At 51.3% G+C, this 21574-nt stretch overlaps 1 protein-coding gene across 3 annotated transcripts in view; it reads right to left on the reverse strand.

Moving 5' to 3' along the window:
• ASTN2 (astrotactin 2) overlaps positions 1 to 21574 on the reverse strand; it is a 360643-nt gene that overhangs the window by 146116 nt on the left and 192953 nt on the right. For 2 of the 3 annotated variants that reach the window (XM_074846673.1, XM_074846674.1), the window contains 3 exons: positions 19077 to 19227; positions 6189 to 6355; positions 4009 to 4197 (listed from right to left, as the gene is read on the reverse strand). In XM_074846673.1, the coding sequence (XP_074702774.1) occupies positions 4009 to 4197; positions 6189 to 6355; positions 19077 to 19227 (507 nt within the window). The remainder of the gene's footprint in view (positions 1 to 4008; positions 4198 to 6188; positions 6356 to 19076; positions 19228 to 21574) is intronic. The other variant, XM_074846676.1, reaches the window with a different exon arrangement.

The raw sequence follows: 21574 nt of genomic DNA on the forward strand, positions 1-21574 counted from the left end.
TCGTGGCAAAGAGACGGCACAAAACAGATAAGGAACTAAGAAACAACCCATTTGGAAAATAATCCCCTGGTGATTTGGGGATGGCATGGAGTTTGGGCTCTGCCCCACCGTGAGGCAATGGGGGTAAAATCGCTCTAATCTAGTCTTTAGCAAGCTGGATCCACCGCTGAGCCTCCCGGCTAGACTGAGAGGTGTGACTGGAATAAATCAGCTCCAATCCCATCCATTTATTAACACTGCACAGCATTTTGCCAAAGAGAAGAACCTTTTTTTTAAAAAAATAAAGGGATGCCCAGAAGAAGGCAGCTCTGAATGTACTTTCGGCTCAACAGTGGAAGGAGCAACGTGGGTTTCTGGTGTGTGATGAAAGATCCCTCCTCTGCCCCTCACCAAAGCACTCGCGAGGGACCACGCAGAAGCATCACCAGAGGAGTGCTTTGATTTAAATCCCTGCAATAAAACAGCAGCAGCAGCAATGACGTGGTGCACTCCTCCAAGCTTGTCCGACAGGTCAGTCGAACACCCCAACCACCACAGCGATAATTAGCAGTTATTAAGCCACCTCAGTACAGAAAAAGCTGTCCACAGAGCTTCTAACTCATGGAGGCTCGAGCTGAGCTGCAGAGATGCTGTGGTACTCACGTCCTGCTGGGCTGTGGCTTCCCTGTCGCTGATGGATGGGGAAAGGGTCCTCGGCAGCAGCACGAAGGGACGTGTGAGCAGGGACAGGCTCTGTGCAACACAAGATGTTGCACCAGTGCTGGTGAGTATGTGCTAGACCACAGACAGTGCACACCAGTATGAACCATTCTGGCTGCTGCCCACCCCTGTTGTGGGTACATTGGTTGCAGCAGCCAGTATTTGCTACCTCCAGCCTTCCCTGGGGCGTTACCATCTCCTCAGTCATGCCACCGAAGTGTTCAGGTGCTGCCTGACTCCCTTGGGTAAAACGATGCGGGTTAAAGGGGAAAACCAAAACCTGAAGCAGCACTGAGCAGAACCGCAGGCTGGTCTCCGGTCTGGGGCCTCCAAGCTGTGCAGCTCTCCCATTTCATTACCAGCCTGCTGTGCCGCGTGCTCACGTCAAACACCATCCTTACTCTGTGTCCTAAAGGCACCCACTGCACAGCCTCATGCTTCTGAGCTGGCCGGACCCAGTAAAGCCATCGGTGCTAAACCAGCTCCGCCCCAGTGCTGTGCCGAGCCGCGGTCAGAGAACCACGCGGCCATCAGGAGGGCAGAGGCTCTAATCAGCATTGCAGGCCATTGGGTGACAAAGAGACCACCCCAACGGGATGGAAATACCACTGTGACTGGTGGGTATTGCCCAGACCAGGGTGTGAGAGACAGCTTTTCCCAGCACAAAGGCTTCCTCCCAACACCATGCTGACATGCCTGGCGGATTGAGAATATCCTATTTATTGAAGACACTGAAGACGCGGCAACATGGGAAGCAGACACCATTCAAAGGACTGTCACATCTGCATAGCTAAAGGATCCCAGCAGTTATAAATCCCTCCAAAATACTCAGCCCCTTGTTCTGATAGCAGGTTCTTGCTCCTACTTTGCAGAAACAGGCTTTTAATCCCTGGTATTAGGCAGCTTCCTGCTATGTTTCAAATGCACCAAATTAAGGGCTTCTCTAACAGCTGGTGTCTTAATGCTCAGAGAGGTTCTTGAATATCTATGAAAATCAGAGGCAAATTACATCTTTTAGTTAATAATTTCTTCTCCATTAACCTCCTTCTCTTCCCTTGTTAGGAGATGATGTAATGGTGCTTCTACGGCGTAACCCTCCGACACACCGGGCAGCCTGGCCGCGGGGAAGGACGTGGCATGTGGGGAAGCGAGCCCTTCTCATCACTGCCCGGCGCTGTCGGAGCCAACAGGCTACATTCAAACAGGAAAGGGCAGCTGTGCTGACCTTCCAGGCTGCCGAAAGCATTTCTGGAGCAAGACATGCTGCCTCCCGCCAGGCTCCAAGCTCTTCCAAGCCAGCGTATCACATGTTACAACCTGCAGCACACAGACATGTTTTGCAGGTTGCTCTTGTTTCAGACCTGCTTTCTGCTGCCCCTCACAGCTGTTAGACCCAGGGCTAGTCCCACAGTCGATGCCAGGCACTGAAAACCCTGTTTGTGATGGTGAGGTCGCACAGAGGACCAGGCTCTTGCTGTGCAGAACCCACGGGGAAAAGCTTCCCATTGCTGCACACACCCCAGCCACCACAGGCAGGAGCTGTCCCAGCCGCAGGAAGGAGGACAGATCACTTTTTTTTTAACCTGAAAACCTATCAACCAGAGCCCCAGGGAGTGCACTTTGGGCTCTGACCCGTGGAAGATGCAATCCCAACACCGCAGGTATTTTATTCCAAGAGCAGCCCTGGCAGGAACTGCTCCTGGTCCAGCTTGGAACTGCCCAAACCCTCCATCCCCGGGATGCCCTCAGACGGATTGACCTGAAGAAGCCACAACTCCCAGGATAAACCAGACCACAGGCAACCTTGTGTGCTTTCCAGCTGGAATTTAGCCCTGAGGACAGGGCATGTGTTTGCTTCCCAGCAGCGACAAAGCAGCCCTTAGACCTCAGCCCTGGCTGAGGCAGGGGAAGGATGGCTTTCCAACCTTCCTGCTTTCCAGTGCAAGCAAAGGGCAGGCTACGGGCGAGCCGGAGAGAAAATTTAAGCCTCTGCAAAAGGAGGTTCAGCGTTTAGGGTCTGATGGCACAAGCTGGAGCTGGACCTTATTTGAGGGGAGCTCATTTGGGTCTGGCATTTCCAGGAGATGCGCTTGGGGAATTTCTGAAGCCCCCAAACCTGCTCAACCCACCAGCTCATGGAAAATTTCAGCTCTGCAGCCCTGGCTCTGCTCTGGTGGATGCACTGATGCTTGTAATGTGGGAGGAAGAGAAAGCAAAGAGAAGCCTACTGGGAAAATTGCCTTCGTGTACTGTCAATTCTCACTTCCAGCAAAGGCTGTGGCTCTGCTGGCTCCAAGCACTTCGCTGGCTGCAGCTTTCTGAGCGCCTTTGTGCTGGTGGAGCTCGTAATTCATCTGCCATCAATAGAGCAAAAGGCCAGAGTTCGGCATGAATTCAGAGCTAGGAAGGCTTTGCACTCAGCTGGGGAAAAAGCGTCCAGAAAAACACCATGGTCAGCAGTGATGAACACCCACAACTGCAGCGGAAATCAGAGGCAGTAATGAGGTCTCGGTGCCCTACTAGGACAGAAACCCTCAGTGCACTGGCAGATGCTGGGCAAGGAAGAGTCCTGTCTGGGTGGATCCTCTCCTGACCATGATCAGCACTGCTGCTTTGAAACTCATAGGCCCGCCTTGGTTTACACCCAATCAACATGCAGCTGCATTCAGGAGAACTGAAGAAAAATAAATAAAACAACTCATTTTCCAGCCCTAAATTCAGCAACTACCAGGAAGCTCTCCACGAGCACTGCAAGGTCAAGAGCTGGGCAGTTCGAACCCTGCTCTCCCCACCTGCATCTGACTCTTGGCACTCCCAACACCCCCTGCTATCTGCTACTTGCACTCTGGTGGGGTATCTACCTTCAGCTTACATTATTTCTCCTCATGCTATAGCCACAGCTCCTCCCAGTAGTACAACTGGGGGCACTGAATAAAACCAGCTCGCACAGGTTGAGAACATGCCAAAGGAAATGCTCTTTCATACTACACACAATTAAACAGCGGAACTCATTGTTGCAGGATATCGTAGAGATGAAAGACATCAGTGTTGAGAAAGAGATGAGGAAACACTCCCGAGAAAAGCCCATTAAAGGCGATTAAACACTCATCTGATGAGACACACTGGCCCAGGAGGGTTCTATGCTGCTGCCTGTGGGAAGGACGAGCAAGGGAAAACCACAGATGCTTGTCATCCTCTTGCTCTCCTCCCCTAGTGAACGTGTCAGAGGTGCTGGCTCTGCACCAATGGACCTTGGTCCCATCTCACCACCCCGATGTTCCCAAAACTAGGAGCAGAACCGGGCCATACCTGAAAGTCATCTGGAACACCTGCCCTTGGTTGACGTGCTGGCTCCTGTTGTTATAGCCGTGAAGCATCTCTCCAAAGAGGGTGTCGTTGAACTTGGCATCCGACTTCAGGCACTTGGGGCCCTCGCAGATGTCAGACAGCATCAGGCAGGACTTCCCATCTGGGGCCAGCTTGTATTCCTCCACGCACCTGAGGAGCACCATGAACTATGTGAGATGGGCCAGGTGCAGAGCGTGCCACCCCAGGAGCCCCGCTGCGGAATGAGTCTCTGCCCTCCTGACCCAGCATCATCAACACCTGCAGCGGCTGCCTGGGAAGGCTCAGAGGTTGCAGAGACCATGTGCTCTGCAGCAACTCGGCTGGGTGACCAGCAACCAGGGCTCAGCTCCCAGCACCCATCCTTCCTGCAGCAGCGTGACCCTGCCTGCCTGCAGCCACAGTGGAGAGCAGAGCCGAGCCCACTGCGCATCCTCTGCTCAGCTGTCACTGACAGCCCCTGCCCACCCCATGCCCTCTGACGCTGCTGCAGTGCAGGCACAAACATTCCCCAGGCAAGAGCAAAGCTTAATCGAGCTCCTGCCTTTTTTTCCCTCCTGCAAGGAAGCAGCTCCAGTGTGGCTGCTCCTTTGCTCCTTGGTCTCACTTTCAAGCTTGTTGTGGGTAAGACACATGTGCTCATCTTCAGCAGACATGAAGGGAAACTGAGGCAGGCAGCAGGAATGTGATTTAAAGACAAGACACTGTAGACATCAGTGGCATCTTTTGCATATGTGCTCATCCTGCCTCCCATCCTTCTCTTCTCCTTTCTCCAGCCTCTTCCCCAGCATTGCAGCTCCCAGCTGACAAGGAAACCTCTGTTCTCTGCCTGCCCCTTCCTCCCCATAGCCACAGCACTCTCCTAACATCAGTCCCATATCTATCTGGGTTTGCTCCCCTCTCTCACTCCTCTACCGCATTTTACTGCCGCAAGTGAAACTCCCACCCGTCTGTCGCACTTTTCCTTGCCTGTTCCCAAAGTGCAGCTCTGCCTTGAAAGGGGATTATAAAAAAAAAAAAAGAAGGGAAACAGTCTCTGCCCTTGGGGATGGAAGATTGAAATGCAGATCCCCTGCGTGGGTGCAGATGGAGACCACATAATGTCCCAGGATTTTCTAGACCCTCCCCAGAAAGGTTGGTTGTGCCTATATGGACTTCCAACCCCTTTTGCAGGCACGGTGCAGGCAACGTGCTCTTAGTGACTCAACTGCTCTGTGCTGCTAAACAATAATAAAAAAAGAAGGTGGCGGTGGGGAGAAACCAACAAACCAGTAAAAAGGGATAAAAAAAGAGAAAAGCTGACAGGGGCAAAGCTCCCTGGGCTCTTCTTCCCCAGGGAGCAGCCAGCGACCAGGGCTGCATGAGGTCTCTGCTGCACTCGCAGCATCGGGACTTGATGGATGCTCCTCGAAGTTTCTGTTAGGAATTTGCTCCCCCTCTCACTTGTGGGCATTTCCTTCCCAGAAGGGCTCCTTTTCCCTTTCTTTGCCCTAATCCTTCCCACAGGGACATGAAGTAGGCGCCTTGTGTGCCTGAGAGTGTGAACCAGCCAAAGGATGCAATCTGCAGAGCCCCAGCACCGGGGCTGGGGCGGGCGATGGATGGCTGGCTGCAGCTGTGCAGCATAAAGCCAGATAATCACTGAGCTCCTTTTAGAACATACTGCAGCCGGGGAGATTTTCCTGAGAGAAAATGCTAAATTGTGTAGGATTATAGGATCCCAGCCAAAATCAGGGATGAAACTCTATTTTAAGAGAGGCACAGGGGAGGAAAAAAAAAATTTAAAAAGTAGTATTTTTTAAACAAATCCTCCACCTTCCCCCTCCAACACGCAATGTACAATTTTTGGGTCCCTTCACGGTGAGTCACACATCAAACTGTACCGTCACACAGTAGGGGAGAGGAGGAAGGTACATCTGCTCACATTGCTTCTCACAATCCTGTACGCTTTTGCCCACAGGCAAACCAGGTGCCTCTATTCCCTGCTGGAAGTTGGCTCCATTAACAACCTTTTTCTTGGGGACCCAGCTGCCTCGCTGGGCATGCCAGTTTGGGATGGGTGGCCCAGGAGGGCTGGCAGGGATGGAAGGGGTATGGGTTATTCATCTGCTAGTGGGAGATGCAGGAGCATTGAGGGGACTCACCCACAGAACATGAAGATGGTGCTGGACGAGGGATCGTGGGGCAGAGGGAGGGTCTGCTGGAGACAGAGCTGCTCGCAGCCGCCGTTGAAGCCATCCGAGCAGTCAATCCCTTTTGAGTAGTCGTAGCAACCGGTGCCATCCTTCATGGGCCGGAGGTCCTCGGGGCACTGCAGTGAGAGATGGGATGTGGTAAGGTCACCTGTGGGTCCTCAGCTACCCTGGAGGCACAGCCTGGTGGGTGCCCTCCCAGGGCACAGCCCACCCAAGAGTCAGTGCTGCTGAACTCCAGCTTCATCGAAAGGAGATGAGTTCATCCTGAGTGACAGACGGGGCAGCCCCAAGGGCCTGGCATGACCTCGTACAACCTTTGGGGAAGGGGCAAGGACCTGGTCTGCTGTGAAAGTCCCACTCCCCATCCTTTCTCCGGAGGAGAGTGAAATCCTCAAGGCAGCAAACTTACACAGCAATGAAGCCTCAAGCCAGCATGGGACAAAGCATGACAACCTGCTCCGTAAAGTGCTGGAGAAACTCTCTGTGTTTGTTGTTCCTCTGAGATGCAGAGAATCACAGAATCACAGAATCATCTCATTTAGAAAAGACCTTGAAGCTCCTCCAGTCCAACCATGAACCTCACACTGACCATCCTCAACCCCACCAGATCCCTCAGCTCTGGGTCAACGCAACTCTTAAACCCCTCCAGGGATGGGGACTCCCCCCCTGCCCTGGGCAGCCCATTCCAACGCCCAACAACCCCTTCTGCAAAGAAATACTTCCTAAGAGCCAGTCTGACCCTGCCCTGGTGCAGCTTGAGGCCATTCCCTCTTGTCCTGGTGCTTGTTACTTTGTTAAAGAGACTCATCCCCCCGTCTCTGCACCCTTCTTTCAAGGAGTTGTAGAGCGCCATGAGGTCTCCCCTCAGCCTTCTCTTCTCCAGACTAAACCTCCCCAGTTCCCTCAGCCGTTCCTCATAAGACCTGTCCTCCAGATCCTGAACCAGCTTCGTTGCCCTTTTCTGGACACACTCAAGTAGTTCAATGTCCTTTTTGTAGTGAGGGGCCCAAAACTGGTTCAACCCAGAAAAAACATCTCAACACCTGGGACCAAGCCAGAAAACCATCTCAATGCTTGGGAGTGACCCAGAAACCCATCTCAACCCGTGTCAGGCAGGGCAGTGAACACGGCCTTGGCATCATCTCCAAAAGTACCTTGCTGCCTCCCACAGGAGGAGGCAGCTGCGGGCAGGGCCAGCCCGAGGTGGAGGCAGGAGTGGGAGAAGACAGGATCACAGCCTGGGCTCATCAGTTTTCTGCAGCCAAGGGAACAATGCTGATTCACATAAGCTGGAGATCTGGCTCTGGGTTTTAATTCCAGTTCCCCAGCTGGCTTTCCTTGTCCCAAAAGATAAAAGCCAGCAGGCGGCAAATGCCATCAATAAATTGTCACCCAGATTAAAGCACTCTTCTATTCCACTTGCGTTATTTATCCCTTTTCGCCAAACATTCATGCACACAAACAATAACAAAAAGGCTAGTCCTTGAAAAAATAAATAAATCTTGCCTAGGAGCAGCTCGCAATTAAAAATGCATTATGGAATTTCTTGAAGATGAGTTAGACTGGAGCTTGTACAGGTAGTGATGAAGGCAGGTTATAAATGGCCTCTGTCAAGCAGAAGAAAGGTTATAAAACGGCTATACTTTGTGCTTAAAAAAGAAAATCAATTTTCCGTGTGAGCAAAATGCTGTACATATTAATAAAAGTTCAGGAGACCCTGGACCTTGCGCTCACTGACACCAGCAGGGTTCCGGCAGGAGATGGGCTGCTGAGCCTCGCTCACTCTTGGCTCCTCAAGAAGCAAACTGCCCAGCGGGGACATCAGAAAGATGCTTCAGGGAGTCCCCATCCAAGTGATGAGAAGTTTCTCTCCACCTCTTAGAAATCCTGTGCCATTTCCCTATGGCGGCAGCAGCATCAAAGCTGCTTCTGCCCCACCTGTAGCAACCGTGATGACTCAGACACCCCCGTGCCTGATGTCCCTCAGATGCCTCGCTGGCTCCCGTGCCCTCAGGTCTGAGGGACCTTGCAAACCTCACACCTTCCCTGTAGGCACCGGATAAGGTGGGAAGGGGAGGCACAGGAAGGTTGAGAGGCACAGGGCTTTTCTAGCCAAAGGATGCTAGAACAAGGGGTGATAGTTTTAAACTAAAAGAGAGTAGATTCAGACTAGATATAAGGAAGAAATTTTTTACAGTGAGGGTGGTGAAACGCTGGCACAGGTTATCCAGAGAGGTGGTAGATGTTTCCAGGGTTCCCATCCCTGGAAACATTCAAGGTCAGCTTGCACGGAGCTCTGAGCAACCTGATCTAGTTGAAGATGTCCCTGCTCACTGCAAGGGGGTTGGACTAGATGACCTTAAAAGGTCCCTTCCAACCCAAACCACGTTGTGATTCTATGCTGGCAGCAGAGGGCTCTGGATTAGGACGCTGCCCATCTCTTCAGAGCAGGCAGGGCACAGGCAGGACCCCAGAGAGGCAGCCTGGGAAACAGTAGCCCTGCCTAGGCACAAAGCAGCAGAAGACATGGGAGCAGGAAGCCTTCTTGCTGCATATACAGAATAAATATGAAGGAGGAAAGGACACTTAGAACAATCTGTGCTTTTCACCGCCCAGCTGCCTGGGAAACAGGATCAGGGTAAGTGTGTTTGTGAATCCGCAGATACAACACTTATCTCCTGTGGGCTCCTCCGCGACTGCCGGCCCCACTGTAAGAATAAGAGCTGCACAAATTGGCAGAAACGCGCCTCCCTGGAGGACACAGAGGGCTGACTGCAAACAGCATCTTTCACTCCATGACACCGCATCTGCCTCTCTGCTGCTCTCCCCATGCCGATGGGATGGGGAGGTCTGGGACTCTGCCCAAGTCCCCTCTGGAGCTCCCGAGGGACCTTCCAGGGTGCTGAAGGCAAATGGATGGGACCTGAAGTCAGCAGGGGCTACAAGATCACAGCCAGGGGATCAGTCACAGCTTTTCTGAGCTGTCACTTGGGTCTCTCACCCTGGCACTGATCCATGTGCTGAGCTCAGCATCTTCCCCAGCCCGCAGAGGAAGATGATGGCTCTTTCCGCAGGACTGGGTGAGCAGGTCACCAAAGCCCTTGGGATATTCCTCCAGTTTTGGCTTTTAATCACCACGAAACATGTTTCCTTTCTGTTTGTAATTACGCATCCTAATATGCATTAATTATGGCAGGCAAATAGCTCAGCACAAAATTTGCAAAAGGAAGCACCCCCTCCCCTCTGCATCCATCCCCAGCTCGCATCCGTCCCCGGCTCGGCGTGGAGCCAGCTCCCCAGCCAGCTGTTGTGCTGCAGCAAGAAGCTCTCCAGTGACAGAGAGCTCTGGTAGCCAACGCACAAACACAGGAGGTGTCCTTGCTTGGTGGGGCTGGGGGGGACAAAGATGCCAGGGACAGCGAGCCAGGGGAACCAGCGAGCTCTGCAGTTAGTGCCAGCCAGCAAAACCAACAGGCAGAAGGCAGCAGAGGCAACGCCAGCCCCCTGAGCAGAGGGTTTAGCAGGGGTGAAGAGGTGGATTGAGCAGCTATTGGGCACAATAAAACTTTACTACAGATCTCCCCACCCTTGGAGCAGAGGATTTGCAATCTGGATGTCCCACCAATAGAAAAGCTAAAGCTCATTTACATGCAACCCACAGTAGTCAGAAACAACCCAGGAAAAAGCCAGCTTGTGCCAAACCCAACTCCCCGGGCTGTGCTGAAGGGTTGGTCTGGGCTCTCAGGTAGGCTTACAAAAGCAGCACTCACTCTGTGTTTGCTGGGCTTTTATAAAGGACCAGATCTGTTATTGCTGACATTGATTTGTCTGGCTTGGGCAGCAGAGAACCAATAATTACAGCAAGTTTTAATCAATCCCCCATCAATTCAGCTGCAGTTCAATTTGTGATCTGCTTTGGCAGTGACACAGGATGGGGGGCTGTGTTGGAAAATGATTAGAAAATCAATAAGCAACTTGGTCAATAACTCTGTCTGGGCAATCAGGGGTGACACATCCCTCCCAATGGGAGGAAAGCTGGCGAGACGTGGTGACCCAGCAGCCCCTGGCCAGCCACCTCTGTGCAACCCTCATCCAGATTTGGGATGGATCCATTTATCCAGGGAAGCAAAGAGAACCTACGAACTGTTAGTCAGCTATTCAAAAGAAAAAGCTGTTTGTGGTTTGCCACGTTAGACCTGCACTGCTCGGGAACTCGCTTCAAACTCCCAGACCATCCTTCATCCATGGATCTGACAGCAAAAATATCTCAGAGTTTGGGAAGAGGTACTTAATCCATGCCAAGGAGAGGAAAAGGGAGGTAGGGGGAGACTCCAGCTCATGATCTGCTCTGAAAAGCCAGGGAGAATCCGTTACCATACAAATGTAATTCCACTGCCTTGCAAATCCACTTCGTCTACACACGAGTGAATTGGTTTCTCTGTGACGACAGCCAGCCCTGAAAATTGCTCTTGGGATTGGAAAACTTAGTTTCTTGTCTTCTTGTCTCTTAGCACTGATAATACAGATCCTACAGGCTAAGCGTGACCCACAGCTACAACGCCCCGATCCTGCTGCTGCTGGTAGGTTTGTGAAGGAGGAACGGTCAGCAGCTCGGCGGGGTTTGGATGACAGCACAGCCAGGCACCAGCCTGTCCCCTCCCAACCACTCTGGGCAGAGCACCCAGGTCTTTATTTTTGTGATTGCAGTCAGCAAACAGACTCCAGGTACGCACAGGGAATGGATATGCTGAATAAGAAAGTTCTATTTTTAAACTGCTTTTTGGAGAAATGGGCTTTTTTCCCTTTTAAATGACTTCTCCAAGGTGACTCGGAGTGGCAGAGCTGGCAGGACCTGCTGTCACATGCCCACCACCACCCCCAGGAGGCCACCAGAGCCAACCTCGCCGATGTACCGGACTGGAGTTCGGAATGAAACGGGATGCCTGCGCCCACCGCTGGCACCCTGGCACAGCGTGTGACACTGCGTGTGACGCTGCATGGCCTTCTGCCACCAGGACTCGGCACAGCTCCTCTGCCCACCGCCACCGTCCTCAGCACAGCCAGGGCAAACGCAACGGGAGGAGAATCAAGGGGAAAGAAAGCAAGTATCCACCAAAACGTGTACAAGATTACGTCTTAGGAAGATAAGTATCTGGACAAGTACCTGCTCATGTTAGGGAAAAAAAGGAGCATTTGCTCACTTTCTCATTTACAAAGCTCATTAGCAGTGAGACGGGTGAGGGGGTCACTGGAAATAAAATCAGAGTCTCATTACTGACATGGATCCCCCAGATGAGAGGACACCAGCTCTCAATCTGAGCTGCCTGCCAGGGTTTCTCAGCTCAGCTCCTCTCTTTGGTTATTATGTTTTAAAAAAAGAATATTTAATAAAGTATTTCTGTAGAGAGTAAACTGCCCTTTTTACTATTCTGCTCTGTTTTCTCAACAACAGCAGCCTTTTTGTCAGAGAGTTCTCCCACACTGGGTGTTGGGAGGTGATGCTCTGCGCACAGATGAGCCTGGCTCCTCCCTGGCTCTTCAAAACTGCACAGGGAAGCTGCTGCCAACCCGCGGCTCCTGGTTGCTACTCTGGGCACCACACACCCATGTCTGGAAGTATCTGGAGGCAAGACCCAGGACCTCAGCCCCATGCCCAGTGCAGCTTCTCCAAGCTGCATTTCCAGCCCCGCTGGCCTGAGGCTGCAGAAAAGGCCGGTGGCTCAGTGCTGCAGAGGCACCGAGTGCACTGTCCGAGGTCTCTAATGACCCCACTTTGTTTAGAGGCATCCTCACTCCTCACCGAGGAACCTCTTCAATGTGAGACAAGAACATTAATCCTAGGCACTGCTGACGTACAAGCGCCAGCATTGTAATGAGCTCCAAACTATGCACTGACATGTATTTTATTTGCTTGTTGGAGCTCAGAAATGATACAAATGCAGTAAACTCCTCTGTGTCCATGTATATTTATATATTCGGACAACTTCTACCTTTGCTTTCTCGGCCCAGAAGGCCCCTGGCAAGCAACGCTGCTCAGCAGCAGCAAGACCAAAGCCTGGCTGTACACAGCCCAGTCTCTGCGGGTGAGATTTCTCTCTTCTTTCCTAATATATTGGTAAAACAGGCCAAAAAGCTGGTCACTAAAGTGCCCATCGGCTCAGGGCAGTCTCTCCAGGGCCACTCCTGCCTCACCTCCTCCTCGGAGCGGTGTCCTCACCAGCACCCCGGCTGCGGCAGACCCCTCCCCGACACCCCGCTGCAGAGGAGCATCCTTCTCAGAGGGAAACATTACAACTGTTTTCTGAAATAACAGTCATTATCTACCCACTCTTTTTCCCCTCCCCTCCTTTCCCCCTGCATCCTTTCCCCTTTCAAGATCATCAATCATTATTTTAGCCTCAGAAAATCAAACCCATCTGTCTTCCAGGCTCCTGAGCACACACTATGATATCTCATGCTCCTCAGCTCGGTGCCCCCCGTGACAGCGAGCTGGGGGCTGCATGGAGGAGACCGAAGCTCCGGGCAAAGAGGCAGCGTGCCCTCGCTGCCGGCCACCGCACAGCTGTCACGTGGACCCTCTCGGGTGAGTCACTGTGCGTATGTTTGCATCTCAATTCAAAGTGGGATGGACTTGTTTCAAGCAGCTGGTGGGACACTATGTACATAGACATAAGTGCTCAGAGCTCCTGGAGCAAGGAAAGCCAGCTAGCGGAAACCTGCCAGCTGCTTTCCTTCCAGGAGTCACCAACAGCCCGTTTTGGGGTGTGCTGGCATCTCCTGCCCATCAGGGCATTTCCCTTCGTAGTCACAGTAGAGGCTGGCACTCCAAAACCCTTTGGAAAAACAGAAATTCCACTCCTGCCCCCCCGGCATCCAGGGTACAGACCACCCACAATGCTACACACCAAATCCCATGACCCAAACCAAACCCAAAGACCCCACCGAGCTGCGACCACAACACATGAAGCATCTCAAGTCTACCAGGGAGCAGAGGGGCAAGGGCTGGTGCCAGCCAAGCCCTCTGAGGAACACTGATGAAAAAGCCAATGCTGGAGAAAATGGGATTTTTATCACCCAAACAACCTCTTCCCAGTGCTGACAGAGACCTTGATGCCTCCTGAGCTATTTCACTTGCTTTTAAATCTGGCCACCACTTGCTGACATGGTGCAAACCCCTTTTGCAGCACTGAAATCAGAAGCAGATGAGTCCCCACCTGCCCCTCCACTCCCTGTTGTGGCTGGCTACCAACCCGAGCAGCTTTTGCCACCCTCTCCTTCTCTCTCTTCCTCAAATCCCATTCTCATCACAGGTAGTTACCTGCCTTAACAAGGTACATCTGTAACTGTAGGCTCCTCAGGAGGGGGGCTTGCTGTTTTGCTCAGGGGGCTTCTGCTTCCAACCATAACATGCATTCTGCTTCAAGGAGAATGGTTTCCTTCCCAGCTCCCTCCCTCGCGTGTGCATCTCTAACATAATTATCTAGGTGCCTCGTAAGGCAGGGACGGATGAGTTTTTATTTTTCAATGAACAATTGTCTGTCAGAAAAATGCAGATTTGATGAAGCTTAAGTGCTTTGTGGGATTCCATCAATTACATCTCAAAATTCATTGGGAAATTAGGAAAGCATTTAATTTTGACAAGGGTGAAATGTTTTGGTTTCCACTGCCTAATTTTGTTTTCATTTCAGGCTGTACACTGGAATAACTCAATATATAACATAAAACTCCAGATGATAATGTTGGAATTAAACATTTCCCCCTCCTTCATAGAAAGAAGATGTTTTGAATGAAAATATTTCAGAATGTTCATGTGTGAGGGATTTCTGTATAACATTTTGGTATGGGCTGAAACTCCCAAATGCCCAGTTTCCCCCTAAAGAATATCAGTTCTCAGCATTATCCACTTCATTTTGAAATACTTCCCCACTCCCCATGGTCCCCAAGCCACCCCTGGGTGACTTGTGCTCAAAGGAAGAGACTGGAGAGGTAGCCACTGCCCTGCTCCTTCATTTCTAATCCCATTTCTCCCTGAAATGGTTACACTCTTAAATTAAGCCGTTTCTCTGCCCCACTTTGCGGCAGCTAAGGAGCAGCCCATCGTTGTGATGTGGAACAGAGCAAAAGAGAAGGATTAGCTCCAGGCCAGCTGCGTTAAGGCTTATATGCCACTGTGGACCATGCCAAATTTCTCTTCCTTCTCTGTCTAAAAAGGCTGGGACTGACACTGCACCACTGTCCCTAACTTCACTAAGGGACTCTGGTAGATGCTCTCCCTTCTGCACACTGCTGAGCCAAACTCCGTCCTGCCTGACGGGCTGACCCCATGATCATGGAAAGGAGCAGTTCACATCATCCTTGTAGGCAAACTATACTTTTTTCTTGCTCAAATTAGAAATAAATCTGTGCTAGAGGAACCTCAGCCTGTGAGCAGGGAGCTGGTGATGATCAGCAGGATTTCAAGTCTGTGCAGAACAGCAGTGCCCGCTGCCTGGGCTCGGTGGGCTCTCCTGCCTCTTGCCAACACCTCTCCCAAGGTGGGGCAGATCCTGGAGCACAGCCATGCTGTGAGCCCTTCCACATCCACATCATCTTTGGCCTCTGTGGCACAATTCACTCTCTTCTGACTTAAAAGTCAGGCATCACAGAAGTTGCAGAACCATCAGACCACACCACATGCACCCACTCACTGCCGCCCTGCTGCAGCAAAGCTGCTCATGCAGCAGCAAAATAAGGGACCCAATTCTGCTGCTACCTTAGCATGGGACCCTGAGCTGCCTTCCTCATCACCAGCTGGGCAGCTCATGCCCTCCTGCTTCTCCAGGAGGTCCTCACAGTGATGAAACCCCATCCCGAGAGGCACCCCAGGCTCAGACACACACCTTCACTGCACGCTTGTACCTGCAGCTGCCTCCTCCCGCAGCGATGCCAAGGATGCCCAACATGCACTGGAGGGGAAGAGCCCACCTCCTCATCCAGCTCACATGCTGAGACCAAAGCTTGCTTTCCTTGGGGAAAAAAACCTCACCCCTCCTCCCCTGGGGCTGCAATCCTGCCTTGCCAGGGCTTGCAAACAGGCACAGCCATGGGGCAGCAGATATGAGCAATGCCCCCCCTTTCCCCCTCTACAGACAAGAGGACTGACATCAGTGAGCAAAGCCAAGCCAAGAGACAGGTGGGGAAACCTGAATTTAAACTACATTACAGGTGTTTCTTTCAGTCCCTCAGGGCCAATTCACAGGTTTTCATCTCAAATTATAAATCACCAACACATGAGGGATAAGTCCTTTCCCTCATTCAGCATCCTCCCCCTGGGCTGAGCAGCTACCACTGTGCCAGTAGAAGGGATCAGTGATATATATTCCTTTACTGGCAATAATCTGACTTATTCCTCCAGCACAGTTTCTCTAGGTTTGCTGTGATGGTATGTAATACATACTGGACTCAAGGTGCAGAGCGAGCCACCAGATTTAGAGAAGCTCGCTGGGATTTTGTTTTCTTGGGAAATGCCCAAGGCTTCCCCAGATCCAACAGCAATTTTAGGGTGCAACAAATAAAAGAAGCACGGAAACAGGGTTTCTAGAGGTTGGGGATTGTTTTGTTGTGTTGCAAGGTAGGGCTCAAAGGCAAGGATTAGTTATCAATGCCAAGGTTTTAGCAAGGTTGTTGCTCATACTTCTTAAAATTACCTAAATAAAAAAAGGCCTCCGATAAGAAAAGAACTGCAGAAAACCTTTATGCACTAATGCCATCTACTGGGTACAGGTAAAAATAACAGAGAAGCCATGAAATGAGGAGAAAAAAAGGACCCCATGGGAAGTGTGGGATGGAAGCTGGGGAGCTGTTACCCCTCCGGATGGGGACCCCACTGCAGAACCTTTGGGGTCTTCCAGGTGACACCTCTCAGGCAGCATTTAACTAAGCAATGTGACATCCTCTGTTCTCTTTCATAAGCCCAAGGAGGCTGACCTCAGAGAGACTCCACCACAAGCTGCAAGCAAACCACCCTCGACTTTTTAACCAAGTCCTTTTAAGGCCAAACAATTAGGTAATGGCAGAGCCCACGCCGCTAAAAAGTCCAAAGATAAATGCATCCTCAGTCCTCGCAGAATTACTGGAAGCTGTATTAAGGGCACGAAGGAACTGGTAACAGATGATGATTATATATAAAAGGAATGAGAAATCTTTGAGATTTGTGCTGTTCCCTGGTTCAGCTGCTAGGCTCCGGCTCTGCTGTGTATTAATTGCTTACAAGGTTGCATGTATATTTTATGCTCAGTACCTGCCTGGAACATTTGTTGGATTTAGCCTTGATTGATGAAGCACTGATTATATACTTCTGTGGTCCTCTGCAAATTAATAAACTGTTGACTGTTAAAGATTAACAACATGTCATGATTTGTGAAACAGTGTCCAGAGTAAAGCTGAAGCAAACCTAGTGCTAAAATTAGTACGTGAATGCTCCCTGAACTCTATAAAAAGGGGATAGCTTAATTAAATTACATCCCGATATTGCCCATAGCACTTACCAAATTGGCAAATTGAGTTCACAGCAGTTCAGCTTTAAAACTAACTGACATTCCTGCAATTTTCCAGCAAATGACCCCATCCCTGCTCGTGCTGGAAGCTCAGCTCCCACCCGGCAGGCTCCAGGAGCAGGGGAGGGATGAGGAGGGGGTGTATTGCCCAGTGCAGGGACTGGTGCAGAAGGTGCCACAAGGTCACACGCAGGGACTGTGGCAAGCTCTGAAACTCAGCTCCCATCACCTACGACCCTACTCAGCGCCACGAGCACAACCTGGGGCTGGGGGCCACACTGCCTGCCCACCCTGGCTTTTCCCCAGACAATGGCCATGGACCACAATCAGAAACATGGGACAGTGTCCTCCAGACCTCTGCTCACTCCCCTGCCATTGCTGGGGACCTACAAGCAGGTGATGAGTGTAAAATGTTGCATGGCGTTGGGAGAGCTGGGAGGGATGGCGTACTGTGCTCCTGGGGTCATTCCAATGGGAAGCAGGGAGAGATGTGGACTGGAGGAGGGATGCAACAGCCATCTCCAAACTCCCCCCAGGGAGCTCAGCTCTGCTGTCCTCAGGCTGCAGCTTGGACTGAGGAGCTGGGGGGGCTTCACCCCAGAACGTGGGGCTGTGGGGAGGGGCAGAGCAGCCTCATGCTCCTGCAGTGGGGAGAAAAAGGTGCAAAGAGCAGAGGGAGGAGATACAGGCATCTCTATGGCCATCTCCTGTCCCTGTGGGATGCACGGCCCCAGGAGCCTGGCATGATGGGGGGAAATGGGGGGTCCCATGGTCCCTGTGTGTCACCTCTCACTCGCAGCTCTCAGGGAGGAGATACACTCCAGGGGAACAGCTCCCACTGCTTCTCCTTTCTCCCCCCGCTGCCCACTGTACATGCTTCATTCTCTGCATAAAGCCTCAGTTAGGCATTACAGAAACAGGGGTGTTATTTTCCCTGAGTGACACCATTTTCAATTTTTGCCTCTCCACGTGCTGGCGTGGCTAGCACTGGCCCTGTAATTTATTGACAATTTCTGCCTTAATATATCCTGACTTTTAAAAAGAGGCATCTCTTCCCAGCAGCATGGGGCGACCAGAGTCCTGATTGCTTCTGACAGTGTCTGGGAGGCACGCTGGTGTTCAAAGCAAAATAACACCCAAAAAAGGGGGGAAAACCCCCCAAAAGACTAGAAAGGCAGCTGCTTCCTGGAAAAGGGAACAAAAGAAAACGACAACGAGAAAAGAAAGGAGTAACGGGTGAGGAGCAGCAAGGGGGAGATGGTACCAGGCACTGCTGGTGACACATCAGGCTGTCGTGCTAAATGGCCTTAACAAGCGACTGGAGAAGGGGATAATGAAAATGCCACCCCCAGGACAGCAGCGCTCCAGCCTGACCTTTCCCGGCTGCCATGTATAAACATCTTCAATAAATAAAGAGACACTTAACTCCCGCCTCTGCTGAGATGGGAAGGATGGGGTGATGGGCAATCTGCCTGCAGCAAGAGGGAGGGGAAGGGGCAGAGGGGTTTCAGGGGGCTTTAGAGCAGTGGGCAGGCAGAGCGGGTGATGAGCTCTGGACCCCATCAGGGGTCACCCCCCACTGCCTGGCAGGCAGAGGCTCCTACAACAGACAGATGAGAAGGGATGCTCCGGGTCTCCCCCAGTTTCCCAATGCTTTGCCCCCACATCTCCACATGTACTGGCCTTGCACAAGCTCCACACGTAGGGAAGTGCTGACTTTGCTGTTGGGGCAGATGGGTTAGAGCTGGGAGAGGTGCTGAGCTCTGGTGCTCCCACCTGGAAGAATGGCAAAACCCCCCTGTGCATCAATAGCTGGGAACGATTCAGAGTTTCTGCCCAAAACTAATGGTCTAGGGTCTAAGAAATCTTCTGGAGGTGGGACTGTAAAACCTGGGACTCAGCTGATTGTCTGGTAAGATGTGAGCAAGTTCAGAAACAAACCAAAGCTCTGAGGGGTCCAGAGGTGGAGAATATCGGGAGATGCTTCATCTTTCTCCCACACTGGGAAGCACAAGGCAGGAGAAAAAGTGAGACTGTTTTCAGCCTGCGCTTTCTTGACAAGCAGGAAAATGACCATCAGCCTCAAGCATTTTTCTTTTGCTCATCTGAGCCCCTGGGTCCCTTCCCCGAGGTCCTTAAGGCACATGTGATTTGCCCTGAAAGCCCCAGGGGTGGGGGGAGTCCACCACCAGCACACACGTCCCCTGGGCCACATCCCCGGAAAGGGTGCAGGCAACGTCCCTCTCTGGCTTGTCCCCAAAAACAGGTGTCAGCCCCATGGGCCAGCAGTCACGGTACCTACCACGCAGCCCGTTGAGTCCACCTTGCGATCAGAAACACACTTGAAGTTGCGGGTACAGCCACCGTTGTTGCGGGAGCAGTCTCGGACGGGCCCGAAGGAGGAGAGCAAATCATTGATGGTTTCAAAGTAGGTGGACAGCATCGCTTCTTCCCTTGGAGAGAAAAAGCACCGTTAGGGCTGGCAGGGAGCTGGCAGCACACAGCAAGGGCAGGGCAATCCACAAAGAAAGCTGCTCTGGCAAAATCACATCATTTTGGTTAGCAAAAGTGAGTAAAAGGAGGCTTCCCATGAAAATTAAGGCTTTGTGATTATGCTATATAGAATAATTTTGTTGCATAACTCAGATCCTTGATGAAAACCCAGTTATGGGGTTTCAAAGATACTATCTACCATTTTCCCACAAACTGGTATAAGAGATACTTTATTAGTAGCCTGGAGTTGTGTGTGAATCCAACCCTATACTAGACAGCAGCAAATCCACAACAGCAAAACTCCTCCTGAATGATTCAGAGCTGGGCCAAGCCTCCCCGCACACCCACATCTTGTCCATCACCTGCAGATGCTGCCAAAGCTCGAAATCCATATGAAACTTGCTGGGATGTGGATATGGAGGCTCATTCCTGTGCTTGGCCCCGGGGGACGGGGGAGCTGGCACAGGGGACACAGTGATGGGTGCAGGCACAGCTCTCTGCTGCACTGCTCCAGCCCATGATGGCTCTACAAAGCCCCACATGGTCACTGTGACACCCCTCTCTTAAGCAAGCCAGAAGCATAAATGCCTATGAATTCAATGGCCACGTAAAGCCTTGGGAAGCTCCCAGCCCTGCCTCTCTGAGCTGCACACACAGCAGATTTTGTCTGTGACAAAGTATTCAGGCACTTTGCTTTCTGCTGGGTTCCTGCAAAGGGAACACAGATGCTTGTCGAGAGCTTTAAGCATCTCCAAGGTATTTTTCATCTTCCGAGCACATTTTATATATTAACTGATACCTGCAACCCATCTTGGGCAACAGATCCCATCACCCTCCTACCAACAGGAGAGAGACAAAGTGATTTACCCAAGGTCACAGAACAAGTCAGTGATGGAGATGGACTTGACCTCCACAGGCTATTTATTAGATCTTTATACACAGGAGGCTGCAAATAAGCACTGACCCCTCTGACCTTAAAATACCCCCTAAGGCAATGCCAGCAGTCACAGGGGGGTTTATTCCCCTTTAGCATCTCCCCTGCTCTCCCATCTGCACCTAAAAAGCCACACAATGACTCAATGCCCAGTGCTAGTCCCCCTTTTTTGGGGTGTTTTTAATTTAAAAACTGTGTTCTTGGCAATGAAACAGCTGTGGAGGAATATTCAGCAGCCCTTGAAAACCACAGCACTGCTGTCTCAAACCAGCACTGCATTATCTATCAGCGGTGGGCCCCTGCCCGCACACACACTGTCACACTCACGCACAGCCCTGCCAACACCAAACGCTCACAAAAATCATGAGTCAGGCATTAAAAAAAAAAAAAAAAAAAAAGAGAGATTGGCATAAAAATGATGAGATTTTAAAAATAAATCAGTCACTGGGTGGTTGGGTTTTTTCCTCCCCTAAATTTGCCTTCTGCTTTCTGAGTCTTTAGGGCATAATCGAGCTTTTCCCTGAGAACTTGAGGGCTAGAAATTACCCAGAGACTAAACCCAACGAAATAAAGCCCTATGCAGTATTGAAGTCATGATTTTGCAGATTGCAGATTTCCAGGCAATCACAGGATTCCAGAAGCTGGGACTTTCAACAAGGAAAACACCATAAAACCAGCAAGAACGGGTAAATTGGCACAACCCCACTCAGATGGAGGTGGAGGGCAGCTTCTCCACTATGATGGGTCGGGGCGGATGAGTTACCCCAGCACCAGGGTAGCTCCGTGCCCACCGTGGTGCCTCCAGCAGCATTGCCGCCCCACGTACCAAATTCATGTCTGCACTGCCCACTTTCACCCCAATTAATGCTTCCCAATTAACTTTTCCCTCTGGGCAATCATGCTTCCGATATTCCCCCTTTCTTGGCCCATCTCCTAGATTTTCCAGCATATTTGGAGCTGAATCTCCCTCTGTCCTTTCTTGGTCATGTTTCAAATATCTTTAGAGGCCCTTTTCTATTAGCACTCTGTTCCCAGCAGAATTTGCAGCTCCTCTGAAGTGAGGGAGTGAGAAAGGCAGAATATATTAGATCAGGGCATGTATTTCTGCTGGAGAGATGAGGGGAGAGAAAGGGCATATTATTTACTAACCAAAAACACTGTTTATTAATGTAGGGAGAATTATTTTTTTAAAAAAAAACAACAAAACATGACAACTCCTCCACCACCCACCAGAAAAGCTCAGCCCCATCTGGTCCTCCTGAGGGGCTTCTCATCGTAGGTGGACTGCAAGGAGAACCGTGCCCCTGTCCTCCCTCCTGGCCTTTCTATTTGGCCACCAAACAACCAGACCCTCCTGCAGCTCCCACGTCCCT

The sequence above is a fragment of the Strix aluco genome, chromosome 20 (genome assembly GCF_031877795.1).
Source record: "Strix aluco isolate bStrAlu1 chromosome 20, bStrAlu1.hap1, whole genome shotgun sequence".
NCBI classification, from domain to species: Eukaryota; Metazoa; Chordata; class Aves; order Strigiformes; family Strigidae; genus Strix; species Strix aluco.